We start from the raw sequence: 18,588 nt of genomic DNA, 5'->3' as shown, positions 1-18,588 counted from the left end.
GGTCACTGAACCTGGGTGAAATCAGTTTTTTGTAGATCAAAAACAGTTGAAATCTGCAACTTTATACAGTTCAAAATAATGTAAATTCATAAATAGATATGTATATGTTAGTGGTGTATGGTCACATTTTTTGTTTATGGAGTATAAAGTAAAAACACTTTGGAGACTATTGCTATAGATTGATCATAGGCCTTGCAGCTAGGCAGACTTGAGTTCAAATGATAGCTCTGGTAATGACTAATTTTTTAGTTTAGGGTAAGTCACTTAACTGAGTTGTAATTAACTCCTTTATAAAAATGAAATGAAATTTAAAAAGTATATTGTTACTAGGAGTTTTATAAGAATTATAGATAACATATGTAAAAACCTAAGAAATTATAGATTCTTGGTAAATACTAGTTATCTATTATTTTGTGTTAATATGTCATTAAATTTAATATCACAAATATATAATGAAATTAAGGATTTTTAAAATTGGTGCTGTTTGCTGTAGATTGTCATTTTTAATTACTTTTATTAATTCCATAGAGTTATTTTACGAGCTCCCTATGTTGCTATGGAATTTTTAAAGAGGAATCAATATAAACAGATGATTGGCAGAGCTGGTCGTGCTGGAATAGATACTATTGGGGAGAGTATCCTCATATTGCAAGAAAAAGACAAACAACAGGTAATAATTTGGTTGGTTGATTTTTGCCTTTTTCTTGGTCTTTGGTCTAGCCCTTTTATGAAATCATCTTTTAAAATTAATTATTAATTTCCTTTAAATGATGCTTTCTTTTCTATATGATTAAGAATTAGAAAGAGTGGTTTGAAAATGTATACATTTCAGACCATGAAAAAATATTTTTCCTATTGTCTTTCTTCCATTTTTATGATATCAAATGTTAAATTCTTATTCTTTTGTCTTTATTATTTTATTTATTTATTTTTTTATTTCCTTCTGGCTCTACAAGATTTATGTAAAGTATAAACTATTTATATGAAATGCCATTTATTTTTAATAATAACACAAAGCACAGTGTTGCTTTAACTTTCATAGGTACTGGAGTTAATAACTAGACCTTTGGAAAACTGTTACAGCCATCTTGTTCAGGAGTTCACCAAGGGAATCCAAACATTATTTCTCTCTTTGATTGGTTTGAAGGTATTTTTTAAAAATTCTTTATCTTATTACTATTATCTGAGATAATAGAGGTTAAAAAGTTATGCAGTAACTTTATATATGCAACTGTGTAGATTTTATACTAAGTTTTTTATTTAATTGTTTCTTTTAATTTTTTTCTCTTACATTTTGTTTTCTCATCCACTTCAGTGATTAAGGTAAATAATTTTTAAATAATCATGGAATTGTCGGGTGCAGTGGCTCACACCTGTAATCTCACCACTTTGGGAGGCTGAGGCAAGAGGATCGTTTGAGCCCAGGAGTTCAAGACCAGCCTGGGCAACATAGCAAGACCCAATCTCAAAAAAAAAATCACTGAATCCTAGTGCTTGGCATGTGGTTGGCACTTAATAAATACTTGAATTAATGAAATTGACTTTTTTTCTTAGAGATGGGGTCTTGCTGTGTTGGTTAGATTGGTCTTGAACTCTTGGCCTCAAGCATTTCTCCCACCTTAGCCTCCCAAAGTGCTAAAATTACAAGCATGAGCCACTGCACCTGGCCTGATTTTGTTGTTTGTTTTTCCTTTAATCTGGGACATGGTGATGAAATTAACTTTAGAATTCAGCATAGGTGAACTTGCAAGTTGGGACATCAATGGAGAATCTGGCTTTGAGAAGCCAGAAACAGAGGCTGGCCCAGTGGGTTTCAATTACTATGTCAAAAACTTTTTCAGGGAGGGATAGAAAGATGACATAATGGTAGATAGAGGGATCACGTAAAGGTTCCCCTGCTCCCCTGCACTCTCCCACCCCCAGTGTTAACTCTAATCATTTAGGTAGGAAACAGTACAAAAAACAAGTACATTAATCCAAAAACCAAGTATCAGTTCTTAAATATCTTAAAAGTGCAATTTTAGCTTAATTGAATACTGTATTAAGAATGATTTTATTAAAGTGGGAAGAAGCAATAGAAAATGTGCCCCATAATATTTTTCTTGCCCCTTATATCAGTTTAATATGAAATAATGACTTAAATTTCCAGTTTAAATAGCATCAGAATTATGAGAGAGAAATATACTTATTGATTGACTATATTTTAGTATACATGCTGATTTTGTTGAAATTGGCTAATAAAAATCACTCTAATTTAGAGTCATCTCTACATCTGAATGCTAAATGGGAGGGTTAAGTATTATAATTGCTATTGTAGGTTATAAATAGTGAGTAACAGGGAAAGAAAAAGGCAGTGAAAGAACAAGAAAAGGAGATAGGAATGAGAGAGTCAAAAATAGGTAGAGATCAACTATTTTTAGGTAACATTTTAGGCGAAGTATTGTCTGACCCTGTTTTAGTGGAAACTGTTGTATTTGCCATCCTTTTTTTTTTTTTTTTTAAATGTAACTTAGAGCTAAAGGATACTTTCACAGGTGGGTGGAAAGCAGTGCAGGTAAGATCGATAAAGGAGGCTGAGTGAGAATTAGTGAACATTGGTTCAGGAGTAAATAGCACAGTTTTGGAGATACTGTAAAAAATTATTTAAAGACCTATTCAAAGGAGTTTTGGAATGAAAAATGTGTACATGTTTTCATAAAAAGTATGAATATAATAACTATCATCCCCCTACATTTTTTGTTGTTAATTTTAAATTGTCACTATAAATTTATATATACAACTGTGTAGATTTAATACTGATTTTTTTATTTAAATAGCTTTGAGGTATGGAAATGAGTTATCATCTTGATTAATGTGGATTCATGGTGATGCCTTGAATTAAGGAAAATGCTCCAATGATATCCTGAATTGTTTCAGATTGCAGCAAATCTTGATGATATCTATCACTTCATGAATGGTACATTTTTTGGTGTTCAGCAGAAGATTTTGTTGAAAGAAAAAAGTCTCTGGGAAATAACTGTTGAATCACTTAGATACCTAACAGAAAAAGGACTCCTACAAAAAGACACTATTTATAAGTCTGAAGAAGAGGTCCAACATAATTTTCATATTACAAAGTTGGGACGAGCTTCATTTAAGGGTAAGAGCTTACCTAAATCTTACTGAGCATGGGAAAACACATTGGGAAAAAATGAAAATTAAATTATACTTTCTTTAGGCTGGGCACGGTGGCTCATGCCTGTAATCCCGGTACTCTGGGAGGCCGAGACAGGTGGATCACCTGAGGTTGGGAGTTTGAGACCAGCCTGGTCAATATAGTGAAACCCTGTCTCTACTAAAATATAAAAAAAAAATTAGCCAGGCGTGGTGGTACATGCCTATAGTCCCAGCTACTCGGGAGGCTGAGGCACAGGAATTGTATGAACTTGGAGGGCGGATGTTACAGTGAGCTGAGATCATACCACTGCACTCCAGCCTGGCCAATAGAGTGAGACTCCATCTCAAAAATAAAAATAAATAAATAAATAAAAATTTAAAAAATTATACTTTAAGTTATAATTTTATATTAATCTTATTAATCTTATTTTATAAGCTGATAAACTCCTTCGACTTTCAAAAGTTGAAAAATGTTTTGAATTATAAGTAATTAAAGTACTGCAGAAGTATATAGAGGATAAGGTGGGCATCCCTCCTTCATGCTTCCCTCCCCAGCAACCATAAAAATCTTAATATTCTACCAAGAATAACAATTTGGTGTATATCTTTCCAGACCTTTTCTGTACATTTCATTTCAATGCATAATATGTATGTATGTACAGTATTGTTTTTGTCTTTAAACAAATAATCATTTATAGTATTCTGAAACTTTTTATAAATAATTTTTTTTTTAATATAGAAGCAGAGTCTTGCTGTGTTTGCCAGGGTAGTCTCAAACTCCTTGCCTCATGCAATCCTCCTTCCTCCGCCTCCCAAAGTGCTGGGATTACAGGCATGAGACACCACAGTGGGCCTGCAACTTGCTTTTTTTTTTTTTTTTTTTTTTTTTTTTGCTGACTATAATGTCTTAGAGATTGTTTCATGACAGTGAATAAAGTGTTGTGGGTTTTTTTTTGGTCGGTGTGTTTGTTTGCTTGTTTTTGACAGGGTCTTGCTCTGTTGCCCAGGCTGAAGTTCAGTGGCACAATCTCAGCTCACTGCAGCCTCCATCTCCTGGGCTTAAATGATTCTTCCACCTCAGCCTCATGAGTAGCTGGGACTACAGGTGTATGCCACCATGCCTGGTTAATTTTTATATTTTCAGTAGAGATGGGGGTTTCACTATGTTGCCCAGGGTGAGGCTCTTTTTTAATGAAAAATAATACATGTCTGTTGTTTAAAAAAAAACCTAAGAACTCAAAATTATGTTAAGGAAAGTGCCATGCTCCTGTCCCATTTCTACTCTCTCAGGAGCTACTACTACCAATGTGATATGTATTCTTCCAAATATTTTTATGTGTGTATTTATTTTTCAAATGGAATAATAATTTAAATATTTTTTTCCAAATTATATTTCCCATTTATATCATGAACGTCTTAACAGAAGAGTTCCTTTAAATCGATCTCATTTTCCTTTTACTACTATTGTCATCTATAGTGTGGATGTACCATAATTTATTTAACCATTCAATGTTGATGGACATTTGCATTAGTTCTGATTTTTCTCTGTTATAAACAAGGCTACATGGACATCTCTATGTATTTTGGGGTACATATGGAAATATTTCTCTAGGTTAGATTCCCCAAAATAGTTGAATCAGAAGGTATGTACTTATTAAATGTTAATAAGCATTGCTATATTGAAGTAATATGTACACAATATTTAAAACCATCTCTTTCCCCCTCTGGTAATTGTGAAAGGTTAAATATTTGTATCTTTCTTTTAGGAACTATAGATTTAGCTTATTGTGACATTCTCTACAGAGACTTGAAGAAAGGTCTTGAAGGACTTGTGCTGGAAAACCTTCTTCATCTAATCTACCTAACAACCCCCTATGATCTGGTTTCACAGTGTAACCCTGATTGGATGATATACTTCAGGCAGGTGAGAATATAACATTTTTCAGCTTAGGCTACTTATTAATTATTATATGCTGTTTTGTTTTGTTTTGTTCTGCTTTGTTTTGTAGAGATAAGACTTTGCCATGTTACCCAGGCTGGTGTTAAATCCTAGGCTCAAGCGATCCTCCAATGTTGGGCTCCCTAAGTGCTAGGATTACAGGTGTAAGCCACTGTGCCGAGCCTTTTATATGCTTTTTATTAAGCGATTATTCACTTTTTTCTCTATTAAAATATATTTGGAATTGGATATTTTTTCTGTTTTTAAAAATTGTAATCTGGCAACAGATTTTTGGTTTGTTTAACTTAAATGTTACTTTTCTGTTAAATATAAACGTATTTGTTATTGAAAAAATAAAGGTTGTCAAAAGAAAAAAGGATTACCCTTGGTCCTGTTTCCCCACAGAAAGTTATTGTTATGATTACTGCATTTTATAATGCCTAGAATGCAAAGAAAACAGTGAAAACCATCTCTGATGATTGAGAGTTTAATTATATGAAAACTCAGAGCCAAGTATGATAATACATTAAACCCAATGATGTTAGTAACTGAAAAGGAATATTTATTTTACAACCTATCACAAAGTAGAACTGTCCATACTTATTATAAAGCCAAGTGGTAGCATATAGTATATTATTATTTTACTCTGAACAGACTAGCTGTATAAATGTATATTAGGGCTGGGTGTGGTAGCTCACACCTGTAATCCCAGTACTTTGGGAGGCCAAAGTGGGAGGATCACTTGAGGTCTGGAGTTTGAGACCAGCCTGGCCAACATGGTGAAACCCCCTCTCTACTAAAAGAATACAGAAATTAGCCGGGCATGGTGGTGCATGCCTGTAGTCACAGCTACTCAGGTGGCTGAGGCAGGAGAATCGCTTGAACTCAGGAGGCGGAGGTTGCAGTGAGCTGAGATCGTCCACTGCACTCCAGCCTGGGTGACAAAGTGAGACTGTCTCAAAAAAAAAACCAAAAAACAAAAATGTATATTAGGCGGAAGTAGTATACAGCTTTTAATCACAGGAAATTAACTTACTTTTTAATGTCATATTTTAAAGTCATTACTGTTTTTTTTTTTCTCCATCTCTGCTCAACTTCCTGAATTTATATGACTCAGGAAGTAAGTTTTTAAGTGGCACTATATAATACAATTACTCTCAAAACCTTTCCTTCTCCTTCCCCTCAGCCATCTGGTATTAAACATAATCACATAGGAAACCAGTACTTGTGGCCATGCCTTTAAGTAATTCTACTAAAGAATGTTATATTCTAATGATATAACTTTAAAACCTGCAATATTTACAAATAAATTTATCTTGTTTTTTGTATCCTTAATCATGAAAATGTGATATCAAAAGAAATCCTGGATTTGGTTCACGTGACAGATTTTTTGATATTTCCATCTATTTGCTCTTTTTTCCATGTAGTTTAGCCAACTCAGTCCAACTGAACAAAATGTAGCTGTCATTCTTGGAGTCTCTGAAAGCTTTATTGGGAAGAAAGCATCAGGCCAAGCCATCAGAAAGGTATCACAATGTTTTTTTCCTTCCTAAATAATAAGTTCACTCAACACTTAGTTTACTCACTAAGTTCACTCAACAAAATACCATTATACTGATCTTTTTTGGTTTACATTTTCTCCTTTAAATTAGTATAATTCTCATTTTACTACTTAAAACATATCTGAGCACCCAAAATGTATTAATATTTTTTTTTTTTTGCCCTTCTCCTGATTGTAAAATGGGTGTATTTTATTACATATAAATTATACCTCAATGAAGGTTTTTTGGTTTTTGGTTTTTTGGTTTTTTTTTTTTCTTTTGAGAAGGAATCTCGCTCTGTCACCCAGGCCGGAGTGCAGTATCATGATCTCGGTTCACTGCAACCTCCGCCTCCCGGATTCAAGCAATTCTCCTGCCTCAGCCTCCTGAGTAGCTGGGATTACAGGTGCACACCAGCATGCCGGCCAATTTCTGTATTTTTAGTAGAGACGGGATTTCATCATGTTGGTCAGGCTGGTCTCAAACTCTTGACCTCGTGATCCACCCTCCTCAGCCTCCCAGAGTGCTGGTATTACAGGCGTGAGCCACCACACTGGGCTTTATTAATATTTTTAAACAACATTTATTTCTGGGTGGTGTGATGGCCTTTTTTTGGGTAACATGAAATGTTTTCATATTATACAATCCTGATACAAGTTCACTTCAAGGGAGGAAATACATTTTCTAGAAATACATTATATTAGGCTTAGTATCAGGGATTCTAAGATAAGACAGGTCTGGGTTTTTTGTTATTGTTTTTGCCATCCTCAAAGAACTCCTCGTCTAGTACTTATATTACATAAAGCATTTTATAAGGTTAAAGGGGATAAGCTAATACTCATGTGTGTGATAACTTTTGGTGTTTTAAAATTCAGTCAGCAGGCATGAAGCAAGTATCAAATACATACACTAACCTTAAGAGAAGTTGAAGTAATTCTTTGGTAACCATATACTATATCTTCAAATTCCTTAAGAGAATGTTATTTTCCCCTAAAATACACTTTATTATTTCATTTTAAATTTTCTTTGGCAATCCAGTTTACATAGAAACCTAATTACCTACCATTTTCCCCCATACTTTTTTTTTTTTTTTAAGTGGAGTCTCACTTTGTCACCCAGGCTAGACTACAGCGGTGCGATCTCCAGTCACTGCAACCTCCGTCTTCTGGGTTCAAGCAATTCTCCTGCCTCAGCCTTCTGAGTCACTGGGATTATAGGTGCCTGCCACCATGCCTAGCTAATTTTTGTATTTTTAGTAGAGATGGGGTTTCACCATGTTGGCCAGGCTGGTCTCAAACTCCTGACCTCAGGTGATCCACCCACCTCAGACTCCCAAAGGACTGGGATTACAGGTGTGAGTCACTGCACCCAGCCTCCCCTATACCTTTTAAATTTGCATGGACAGTAGGGATTTCATTTTGTAGAATGGAAGGTGACATTTACTTACATTTATTGAATGGTGCTGTGTTCCATGCAGCACTGTGTCATAAAATCAAAAATATCCACGAGCCCAGCACAGTGGCACACACCTATACTTCTAGCTGCTCAGGAAGCTAAGGCAAAAGATTTGCTTGTACATAGGAGTTTGAGGCCAGCCTGGGCAACATGTGAGACCCTGTCTCAAAAATAAAAATAAAAGTATCTGTATGGTACTTAAGCATTCACGTTATCATAATTTTTAGATTAGGTCTTTTACTTTGGAAGTGGCTATGTTGTTTAGACCTTCAAAATGCTGAATAAAAACATTTCTTAAACCTTTTATATTAAACTGTAAAATGTAAAATAAAACAATATTAATTTAGAACTCATTATCAAATAATAAACATGCAAAATCTTATTAGGATAATGCATCTTTTTAAGCTTGAATCCAGAGTTTACTTTTGTTACATTTAATGTAATATAGTCAACAAATATTTGCTAAATTGATAGATATGTAAAATAGTGTGGACATGAATTTATCTTAATTACAATTGATTAATTACTAGTTTAATGTTTTGGAGGTATAATTTTTAAAAACTCTAAAGAACATATTTAAATACTTAAAATCTAATTGATTTCTCCACATTGAAAAAGAGCCCCTCCACCCCCCGCCGACCTTTTTTGAACATTTCTTGGTTTCTTGCAAAAGATCTTTTTTTTTTTTTTTTTTTTTGAGAGTCTCACTCTTGTCACCCAGGCTGGAGTACAATGGCACAATTTCGGCTCACTGTAACCTCCACCTCCCAAATTCAAGTGATTCTCCTGCCTCAGCCTTTCAAGTAGCTGGGATTACAGATGCCCACCACCACACACGGCTAATTTTTGTATTTTTAGTAGAGACGGGGTTTCACCATGTTGGTCAGGCTGATCTCAAACTCCTGACCTCAGGTGATACACCTATCTCAGCCTCCCAAAGTGCTGGGATTGCAGACATGAGCCACCGTGCCTGGCTGCAAAAGATCTTGAAATTGGCATAAAGCATTATATTTTGCCATATAATAATTATATCATTTTTCTTGGCTTAGGAAATACATTCTAAGCACAAACCTTCATTGACTCAATTTATAGTTAGTACTGAAGGTGCACTAAAATGGGAAATTAAATAGCTATTTTTTCTACTTGATGTTCAACTTTCATACTTTTTCAGCTTAATGCTTTTAAAAAAGTGATCCGGTATCAACATGCAGAATCTGTAACTCATACATCCTTCATTATGTCACCATAAGTTCTCATCTCATTCTTCTACTATGGAGGATAGTAGAAGAATGAGATTATATTTATATAAAATATACATTTTTATATAGATACAAAATAATATCCTCTACTATGTGGAGGATATAATTTTATATTTTGTCTTATTTTTTATTTTACTTTTTTTTTTTTTTTTTTAAATAGAGACAGGGTTTCATCATGTTGCCCAGGCTAGTCTTGAACTCCTGAACTCAGAGATCCTCCCACCTTGGCCTCCCAAAGTGCTGGGATTACACGTGTGAGCTACCACTCCCAGCCTCTAATTTTACATTTTATATTTACTTTTTCTTTTTTAAGGTCATCTTTTTTTTCCTCTAATTTAAGAATTAATTAGTTTCTAAGCTTGGTACTAGCTATGAAATACTTCATCCACAATTTCCTTTTGTCCAATTTTAATAACATACATTAAACATACATTTAAATTCATCTAGTAAATGAATTTATTTGATTGTGTCTTTCTAGAAGGTGGACAAAGACGTTGTCAACAGGCTATATCTGTCTTTTGTTCTTTATTCCTTGCTCAAAGAGACCAACATTTGGACTGTATCTGAAAAATTTAATATGCCTCGAGGATATGTACAAAATCTTCTCAGTGGAGCTGCCTCATTCTCATCTTGTGTGTTACATTTCTGTGAGGTAATTTCATTTAATATATGATATGTACTTTGTACATCTTCTTGTTTTAACTGTTACTAAACTAATAAGCCAGTTAGTATGTCAGCATTTTCTCATTGTTGACATATTCTGTTATTAAAAAAAAATTTTTAATGTGCCTTTGTTTTTCTGTTTATGTAAGTACTATTATGTATTTATGGTAACAATACAAAAATTACTGAGTCAACTAAAACATGTAATGAACAAGTAAAAAGTGCCTTTTTAACCCAACTCTTACAGCCACCATTAATAGTTTTACGTATTCTGAATTAACTGTTAAAAACAACCTTTCTCTATTGATGTAGATTCCATGTGAATGTCTTTTATCTGAGTAATAAAAGTGTCAGGTGTTTGGTTAGTAAGTTACCTATATCCAACAGCTACTATTCAACTATTTAGTACTATATTCTCTTTTTAAAACATTTTAATTTTGACCAGATCCAGTGGCTCCCTTCTGTAATCCTAGCACTTTGGGAGGCTGAGGCAGGTGGATCACTTGAGCCCAGGAGTTCGAGACCAGCCTGAGCAATGTGGCAAAACTCTGCCTCTATAAAAAATAACAAAAATTAGCCAGGCATTGTGGCACACGTCTGTGGTCCCAGCTACTTGGGTCTCACTCTGACACCCAGGCTGGAGTGTAGTGGCACTATCCAGACTCACTGCAGCTTCGACCTCCGGGGCTCAAGCAATCTTTCTGCCTCAGCCTCCAGAGTAGCTGGGATCACAGGTGTGTGCCACTACACTTGGCTAATTTTGTTGTTGTTGTTTTTGAGATGCAGTCTCACTCTGTCACCCAGGCTGGAGTGTAGTTGCATGATCTTGGCTCACTGCAACCTCCATGATCTCAGCTCACTGCAACCTCCACCTCCTGGGTTCACACAGTTCTCCTGACTCAGCCTCTAAAGTAGCTGGAATTACAGTCATGCAAAACCACTGCCAGCTAACTTTTGTATTTTTAGTAGAGATGGGATTTCGCCATGTTGGCCAGGCTGGTCTCGAACTCCAGACTTCAAGTGATCTGCCTGCCTGGGCTTCCCAAAGTGCTAGGATTACAGGTGTGAGCCAATTTTTTAAATTTTTTGTAGAATGGGGGGATCTCACTATGATGCCCAGGCTGGTCTTGAACTTCTAGGCTGAAGCGATCCTCCAGGTTGGCCTTGTGCTGGGATTACAGGCATGAGCCACTACGCCTGGCCCATATTCTCTTGATTGCCACTGTAATTTACTATATTTGCTTCCGGTGGCAGGCAGCTATTTAAAGTTTTTACTTCAAATGTGTATTTTATAGAACAATTTAAGAAGAAAACCTTATTCTGGCCATATGCATTTGCAAAAGATTTAAGACTTTATTAAAATAAGCTTTCAGAATTTCTTTAAATAGCACAATAAAGCTTACCAGACTTTTCCATCAGATAATTTTTCGATGTATTTATAATATAAGCCATTTTTGCTGCATTTAAGTCTCTTCTTATTGGGTGGCATAATAATTCTTTCCCTATTTGTTTCCAACTCAGTTTTTTAAAACTTTTTTCCCATGAATTGTTTTCTAAATTTAAAATGTATTTTATTTTCCCTTTCTTAAACCTTCATATTCTGTATATGATATGGCAATTAATTCTATCATATGTGCTAAAGAAGGGAGTAAATAATTCAAAAATACTTGGCTTTGGATTGAATGATAATTATTTTAACAAATTTAGCTTTCTAAATATCTTTTCTTGTGCTGAGTTTTAAATGTTAGTTTATATTCTGTGAGCACATGCTAGTTAAACAGAAGACAAAAATTATGGGTAATAAAAAGCAGCTAGCCTTTAAAATGTATTTTCTTAAGTTTTTTATGTTTGTTGTTTTTTATATTTAAAGATGCTCTCCCTAATATTTTTTTCCTTTGTTTTCTTTGTGACTATGAGGCCTTGAGCCTTATTGAATTATTCAAGTAAAAAAAAATCTATAAAGCATCAAGAAAGTTTGATGATTAATCCTAAGAAAAATCTAGCTGACAATTTGTGCTCTAATTAATTTACTTCATTTTACATATAATTATGTAATATATAATTACATGTAATATAAATAGTATATAATTATATGATATATATTACATTATGTATATAATTTTTTAGTTATTATCAGTAGAGACAGGGATCTTGCTGTGTTGCCCAGGCGGGTCTCAAACTCCTAGACTCAAGCAATTCTCCCACATTGGCCTCCCAGAGTTCTGGGATTACAGGCATGAGCCACCAAACCTGGTCTACTTTCAGTATCTCAAGGCAAGGGTGTTGAATCTTTTGCCTTCCCTGGGCCACATTGGAAGAAGAATCATCTTAAGCCACACATAAAATGCACCAACAATAGCTTATGAGAAAAAAAAAATCTCATAATGTCATAAGAAATTATATGAATTTGTTTTGGGTGGCATTCAAAGCCATCCTGGGCCACATATGGCCTGTGGGCCACAGGCTGGATAAGCTTATTTTAAGATATTTTTTCTTTTAAAAAGTTATAAGGCCAGGTGCAGTGGTGCACACCAGCAGTTTGGGAGGCTGAGACGGGCAGATCACAAGGTTTAAAGATCAAGACCATCATGGCCAACATGGTGAAACCCCGTCTCTACTAAAAATACAAAAATTAGCTGGGTGTGGTGGCACACGCCTGTAGTCCCAGCTACTTGGGAGGCTAAGGCGGGAGAATCACTTAAAAACCGGGAGGTGGAGGTTGCAGTGAGCTGAGATCGCACCACTGCACTCCAGCCTGGCGACAGAGCAAGACCATGTCTCAAAAAAAAAAGTTACAAATGGTATGGAGTAGTACATTAATTGTATTAGTTAAAATGCTTTTAACTACAAGTTACAGAAAAACCCTTCAATGTTTAAGCAATAAGAAAAAAAGAATCATTTTATATAACAGGCATACCCAGACTAAGGCAACTTCAAGGTTGATTGAGTCAGTCGCTCTGTTCAAGGGTTTTCTTTTTTTTACTCTGCCATCTTCATTACATTGATTTCTTTCTTAGTGGTCACAAGATGCTGCTAATGATGTTCCATGCATCATGTACTCTCACAGTGATACCCAAAGGCTAGAAAGGGACCTTTAAAATAAAATAAACTACTATAATAGAATATTTTAAATATATATGACAGAATATTATATTGAATTCCTATTTACCCATCTAGCTTTAACAATTATTGAGTCATGGTGTCCAGTATTTTTATCATTTTATGGTTGCATTGAACATTATGTTGCATTTGAATATTTCCATGTTTAATATTTGTCTTCGGGATAAATTCCCAGAAGTAGGAATTGTTTTTAGTCATTTGGGAAAGAAAAACTATGCATTTGCTTCCAGGTATTTGATTAAAATGACCAGAGCTCTTTTTATTGACTTATTTTTCAATTTTCAATCTTTTCCTCATCCTAAAACCAATTCTTCAAATTCCTCAGGGTCCTCACCATGTTTCTTCACATCCGTTTTGCCTAGAATCATCTTTCATCTCTGGCTTAACTCAAGTTCCAGAACTTATATAAGGAACATTCTTTCTGAGCCCCCATCACACAAACCAAACTGTGAAATAACTTACAGAATTTAAATTTTATATATTTCTTTGTGTTCTTCAGGAGCTTGAGGAGTTTTGGGTTTACAGAGCCCTTTTGGTAGAACTTACCAAGAAGCTGACTTACTGTGTAAAGGCAGAACTAATCCCTCTGATGGAAGTGACTGGAGTTTTAGAGGTCAGTAGCTTCCTGGTTTCCCAATTGAAATTAGGTCAATTAACACAGAAGCCAGGTTTTATTGTTTTGTGAAGTCTTAATACAGGGAAAGTAATAGCAAGAGCCTTATTGCTCATTTGTCATGGGAGTGTTTTATTTAAAACAAATAGCTGTGATGGCCTTCCAGAAATCCAGTTATTAGATGGAATACCTGATGAAAAATCTCAGTTGTAAAAAAAAAAAAAAACAGGAAGTGTGGGGGTGACTGTCTCCAAGTATGTTGTGCTACCACTTGTCCTTAACACCTCTTCTTTCTTCCACTCCTTTGAAGAATTACCTTCTGTTAGTTTGGACTCAGTGCTTGTTTAAGGTAATGATGATTCAGTGGCAGCAAAGGTCCTTTGTATTTTTTCTAAGAGAGTAAGAAGAAAGGATTCGCAACTAGTTTTTCAGCTTTCTATTTTCAGCCAACCTTCAACTTCAGTGTATTCTCTATTATTCAGTTCTTGAGTCAGAGGAGTTCTACTTGGAATACACACATACACACACACAGACACCAGTGGTCCCCTGAGTAGATGGTGAGAACATTGAAAGATACTGGACTTGGCTGGATGCGGTGTCTCACGCCTGTAATCCCGGCACTTTGGGAGGCTGAGGTGGGCAGATCACTTGAGATCAGGAGTTCAAAACCAACCTGGCCAACATGGTGAAACCTCATCTCTACTAAAAATACAAAAATTGGTCAGGTGTGGTATTGCACGCCTGTAATCCTAGCTACTTAGGAGACTGAGGAAAAAAAAATTTGTGAACATGGGAGGTGGAGGTTGCCTTAAGCCAAAATCACACCGTTGCACTCCATCCTGGGCAACAGAGCAAGACTCTGTCTCAAAAAAAAAAAGAAAAGAAGAAAGAAAGACACTGGACTGGAACATTTTGCTTTAGGATATGAGATGATGCCACCAACCTAAGTGCCTTAATGGGTTTCTATTCTTGATCGCAGCACAAGTTAGTTGACTCCAGCTGCATAGAACGCTGTCTTGTAGTCAGTTTGGAACCACCCAAATGCATTTTTAAAAATTTCTCAGGATTCTCATGTCTTACATCTTCATATTTACTTTATTATCTTAGTTTATCTCGGTGTCTTACATGCAGGGTTTTTTTTCTTTTCAGTTAAGGTGCTTAAATTTCTTTTTTCTAAACCCAAATTATTATCCTACTGATTTTGTAACACTTTTCAGGGTCGAGCAAAACAATTATACAGTGCAGGTTACAAAAGTCTAATGCACTTAGCTAATGCAAATCCTGAAGTGCTCACAAGGACAATTGATCATTTATCAAGACGCCAAGCCAAGCAAATTGTTTCATCAGCAAAGGTAAGCAAACAAACCATTTTTTAACCTTAATAATCTTGTGTTATTTCCTTGTATTGTAGACATCAGAACAAAAACATTTAACATTGCATAACTGTTTATTTCTGTAGATAGAAAAGCACATACTCATATCTGTGAGTAAAAATAGCGCATCTGCTGTGACACAAGCCTTGCTAAACAGAAAAAGGTCCTGCTAAAAAATAAAGAAAATTTCAAAGGTAGCTCATGCCTGTAATCCCAGCTCTTTGGGAGGTCAAGTTGGGAAGACGGCTTGAAGTCAGGAGTTTGAGACAAGCCTGGGAAACATAATGAGACTCTGTTTCTACGAAAAAATGTAAAAACTAGCTGGGCATGGTGGTTCATGCCTGTAGTTCTAGCTATTCAGGAGGCTGAGGCAGGAGGATCACTTGAACCCAGGAGTTCAAGGCTGCAGTGAGCTAGGGTGACAGAATGAGACACTAACTCTTTAAAAAAAAATGGCTGGGCTAGAGTATAATGTGTTTAAAAAAAATTGCCGGCCAGGTGCAGTGGCTCATACCTGTAATCCCAGCACTTTTGGAGGCCAAGGCAGGTGGATCACTTGAAGCTAGGAATTTGAGACCAGTCTGACCAACATGGTGAAACCTCGTCTCTACTTAAAATACAAAAATTAGCCAGATGTGGTGGCCCACGCCTGTAATCCCAACTACTCAGGAAGCTGAGGCATGAGAAGCACTTGAATCCAGGAGGCGGAGGTTGTAGTGAGCCAAGATTACACCACTGCACTCCAGCCTGGGTGACTGAGTGAGAGTCTGTCTAAAAAACAAATTTAAAAAAAGACAATTTCAAGGATTCCTTGAAGTACAAAGAACCCCGAAAGTCATTGAGCTCTGTATCCCAAAGTTCTCTTCACAGGAATCCTTTCCTCAGCATCCCTGACATCTGGTGTCCCCACCTTTGAGTACCATCATTGACAAGGAGCTTGCTCATCAGAAGTTAGGTTGTTCTATTTTTGTATGCTGTTAGTGTTACAAAAATTATCCTGATATACTGAGGCTAAATTTTGCCTTCTTAAAATTCCTAGCATTACATCAGTGTACCACCTCTGGAACTAGACTCTTCTTTTGTTTGTACACTGTTTTTCACATATTCAAAAACAGCTCTCATTGCCCCCAGGGGTTTCTCTTTTCTGTTGCTTTTATCTGTATTAAATAATCGAGTTTCAGGCCATTCACTGTCCTAGTTACCCTTTGCTAGATGCAATCCAGTTTGTCATTGCCTTCTGCTCCCTGTGGGTAAAGCCTTTCCACAGCAATTTGAGATTATCTCCTTCTTGATCTCAACTATAGTTCTAAGTCTGAAACTTCTTGGCTTCTTTGAAACTTCATTGTTTTACTATTTTCATATGTAAATCAGAATTAGCTAGAAAGCAAATTTCCATCTTTTTTAATGGTGCTCACATTGCTTGTATTACCTTAATTTTTCTTTACAACAAACCTATGAGGTGGACAAAGTCAGTGTTACCCCCAATTTATAGAAGAAACCACTAAGACTGACCTCGTCCCATTAAAATAGGAGTTCTTGGAGTTGGTAGGGATGAAGTTATAGTCATTTCCTTTGCTATAGCACCTAAAAAAAAAAGTTCATTAAACTTTCACACACTTGTTTTAGCGTTTACTAGTGATGTTTGCCTAACTCCATTATTTCCATGATGTTTGTCAAGTGGTGATTTTCTAACTTCATTATTCCTTCTGGATTTATTCACTGGTGTTTTACTATGAGGAAAAGCTTTTCCTTTATTTATTCATGTATTTATCAGTATGTGCTCCTAGGTTCAAATGTATTCAATATGGGTTATAATCCATTATAATCATTACTTATGTTGGTGTCAAATGACCTCAGATTTGGCCAGTGGAAGCTCCTGAAAACTTGTCATCATCATTCTTGAAGTATTTTCTTATTTTCTGGCTGTGTCTGTCAGCATCCAAACATTAGGAGGCAGAAACCACACAGGTTTCTGATTTGAACAGGCCTCTCTAAGGGGTCAACAGAACTTTAAAGAATTCAGGAAAGAATACATTTGAGAGATGGTTCACCCCCACCCCACAGCACCCCCTGTGGATAAGATTCAGACTTCATTGCCACTATGTATGCTGGGAAGTTTGCTGTGATACTACAGCCAAGGCTAACAAGCAGAAGCTGCCCACTAGAGTGCTGACAGAACTGCCAGGAAGCTGCCTACAGTGTGCTGTTGAACTTGCCCAGAAGCCAGCTCTGGTGCCCGTGGAACTGGGGCACTAACTCGGAATGCCCTTGTTGATGTATGTCTATGTATTTTTCTGTACTTATGTATAAATTATTAAAGGCCATGAGCTCATACTGATAACCCTAATTCTGATTTTTCCAGGTACATATGCTACATAACAGTCTAACTCCGAAACTTAGTGGCTTAAAACAGCCACCTTATTTTGCTCATGTTTTTGTAGATTAGGAATTCTGGAGGGGTTCAGCTGGGTGCTTCTCACTTGGATTTCATGTAATTGTAGTCAGAAGTTGACTGGGGCTATAGTCATAAGGCCCAACTGAGCTGGATGACCCAGGTGGCTCACTCACATGACCAACAGCTGATAATTGGAGGCAACTGGGGCTTTCCAGCTTTCAACTGAAACAACTACGTATGGCCTTCCTGTGTGGCTTCAGTCTTTATGACATAGCAACTAGGTTTTGAGAGGGAATGTCCAGAAAGTGAGCATTCTAAGGTATCAAGGCAAAAAATGCAAGAAGTCTTCTGAGCCAACCTCAGAAGTTATACAGTATCACTTCCACAACATACTGTTGGTTACTAGAAAACCATTAAGACCCAGATTGAAGGAAAGGGGATTAGACCTCCACCTCTTCATGAGAAGAGTGTCAAATAATTTGCAGTCATCTTTAAAATCTGCCCTCTCATCACAAATTGTTTCTGTTCCTCCCACATGTAAAATATATTAACCCCCAAAAGGCTTTTTCAATTATAACCTCCATCAGGAAAAACTCAGTTTTTTTGTTTGTTTGTTTGTTTGTTTGTTCCTCCACTCAACACTCAACAACACAATACAGACAGAAGATTTCTGTGACCAAATGTGAGGGATTTCTTCCCAAAAAACAAGCAATCATTTCTGCAGCAGACATCAGCTGGGTGTCCTCCAATTCAGTCCTGACACTGTCTAGTGCCTGGGCTTCTAAAGTCTGGGCTTCTAAAACTTCTTACCAACCACCTTCAAGTTGGGGTTCCCACAGCCTGTTCTCTGGGTCCAATCAGTTTGCTAGAGTAGCTCACAGAACTCAGGAAAACATGTGAATAATAAAGGATATCACAAACATACAAATGAAGAGATTCATAGGGCAAGGTAGGGAGAAGTGGCATAGAGCTTTCATGCCCTCCCTGGACACAGCACCCTCCATGTGTTCAGCTGTCTGGAAGCTCTGTGAACCCTGTACTCTTAGACCTCTTATGGAAACTTTATTGGAGTGT

General features: G+C 36.2%; 1 protein-coding gene across 9 annotated transcripts in view; it reads left to right on the top strand.

The window, feature by feature from the left end:
- HELQ (helicase, POLQ like) overlaps positions 1-18,588 on the top strand; it is a 61,426-nt gene that overhangs the window by 29,477 nt on the left and 13,361 nt on the right. For 6 of the 9 annotated variants that reach the window (XM_021669608.2, XM_021669607.2, XM_021669611.2 and 3 more), the window contains 8 exons: positions 529-670; positions 1,043-1,147; positions 2,917-3,139; positions 4,923-5,080; positions 6,523-6,621; positions 9,829-10,002; positions 13,633-13,746; positions 14,964-15,098. In XM_021669608.2, coding sequence (XP_021525283.2) covers positions 529-670; positions 1,043-1,147; positions 2,917-3,139; positions 4,923-5,080; positions 6,523-6,621; positions 9,829-10,002; positions 13,633-13,746; positions 14,964-15,098 — 1,150 coding nt within the window. Of the gene's footprint in view, positions 1-528; positions 671-1,042; positions 1,148-2,916; positions 3,140-4,922; positions 5,081-6,522; positions 6,622-9,828; positions 10,003-13,632; positions 13,747-14,963; positions 15,099-18,588 lie in introns of those variants that run through there. The other 3 variants (XR_002478353.2, XM_021669610.2, XM_012447008.3) reach the window with 3 other exon arrangements.

This window comes from Aotus nancymaae, unplaced genomic scaffold (assembly GCF_030222135.1).
Source record: "Aotus nancymaae isolate 86718 unplaced genomic scaffold, 86718_ANA_hifiasm-v0.15.2.pri h1tg000006l, whole genome shotgun sequence".
NCBI lineage: Eukaryota > Metazoa > Chordata > Mammalia > Primates > Aotidae > Aotus > Aotus nancymaae.
This window is presented reverse-complemented; position numbering and strand designations above follow the sequence as displayed.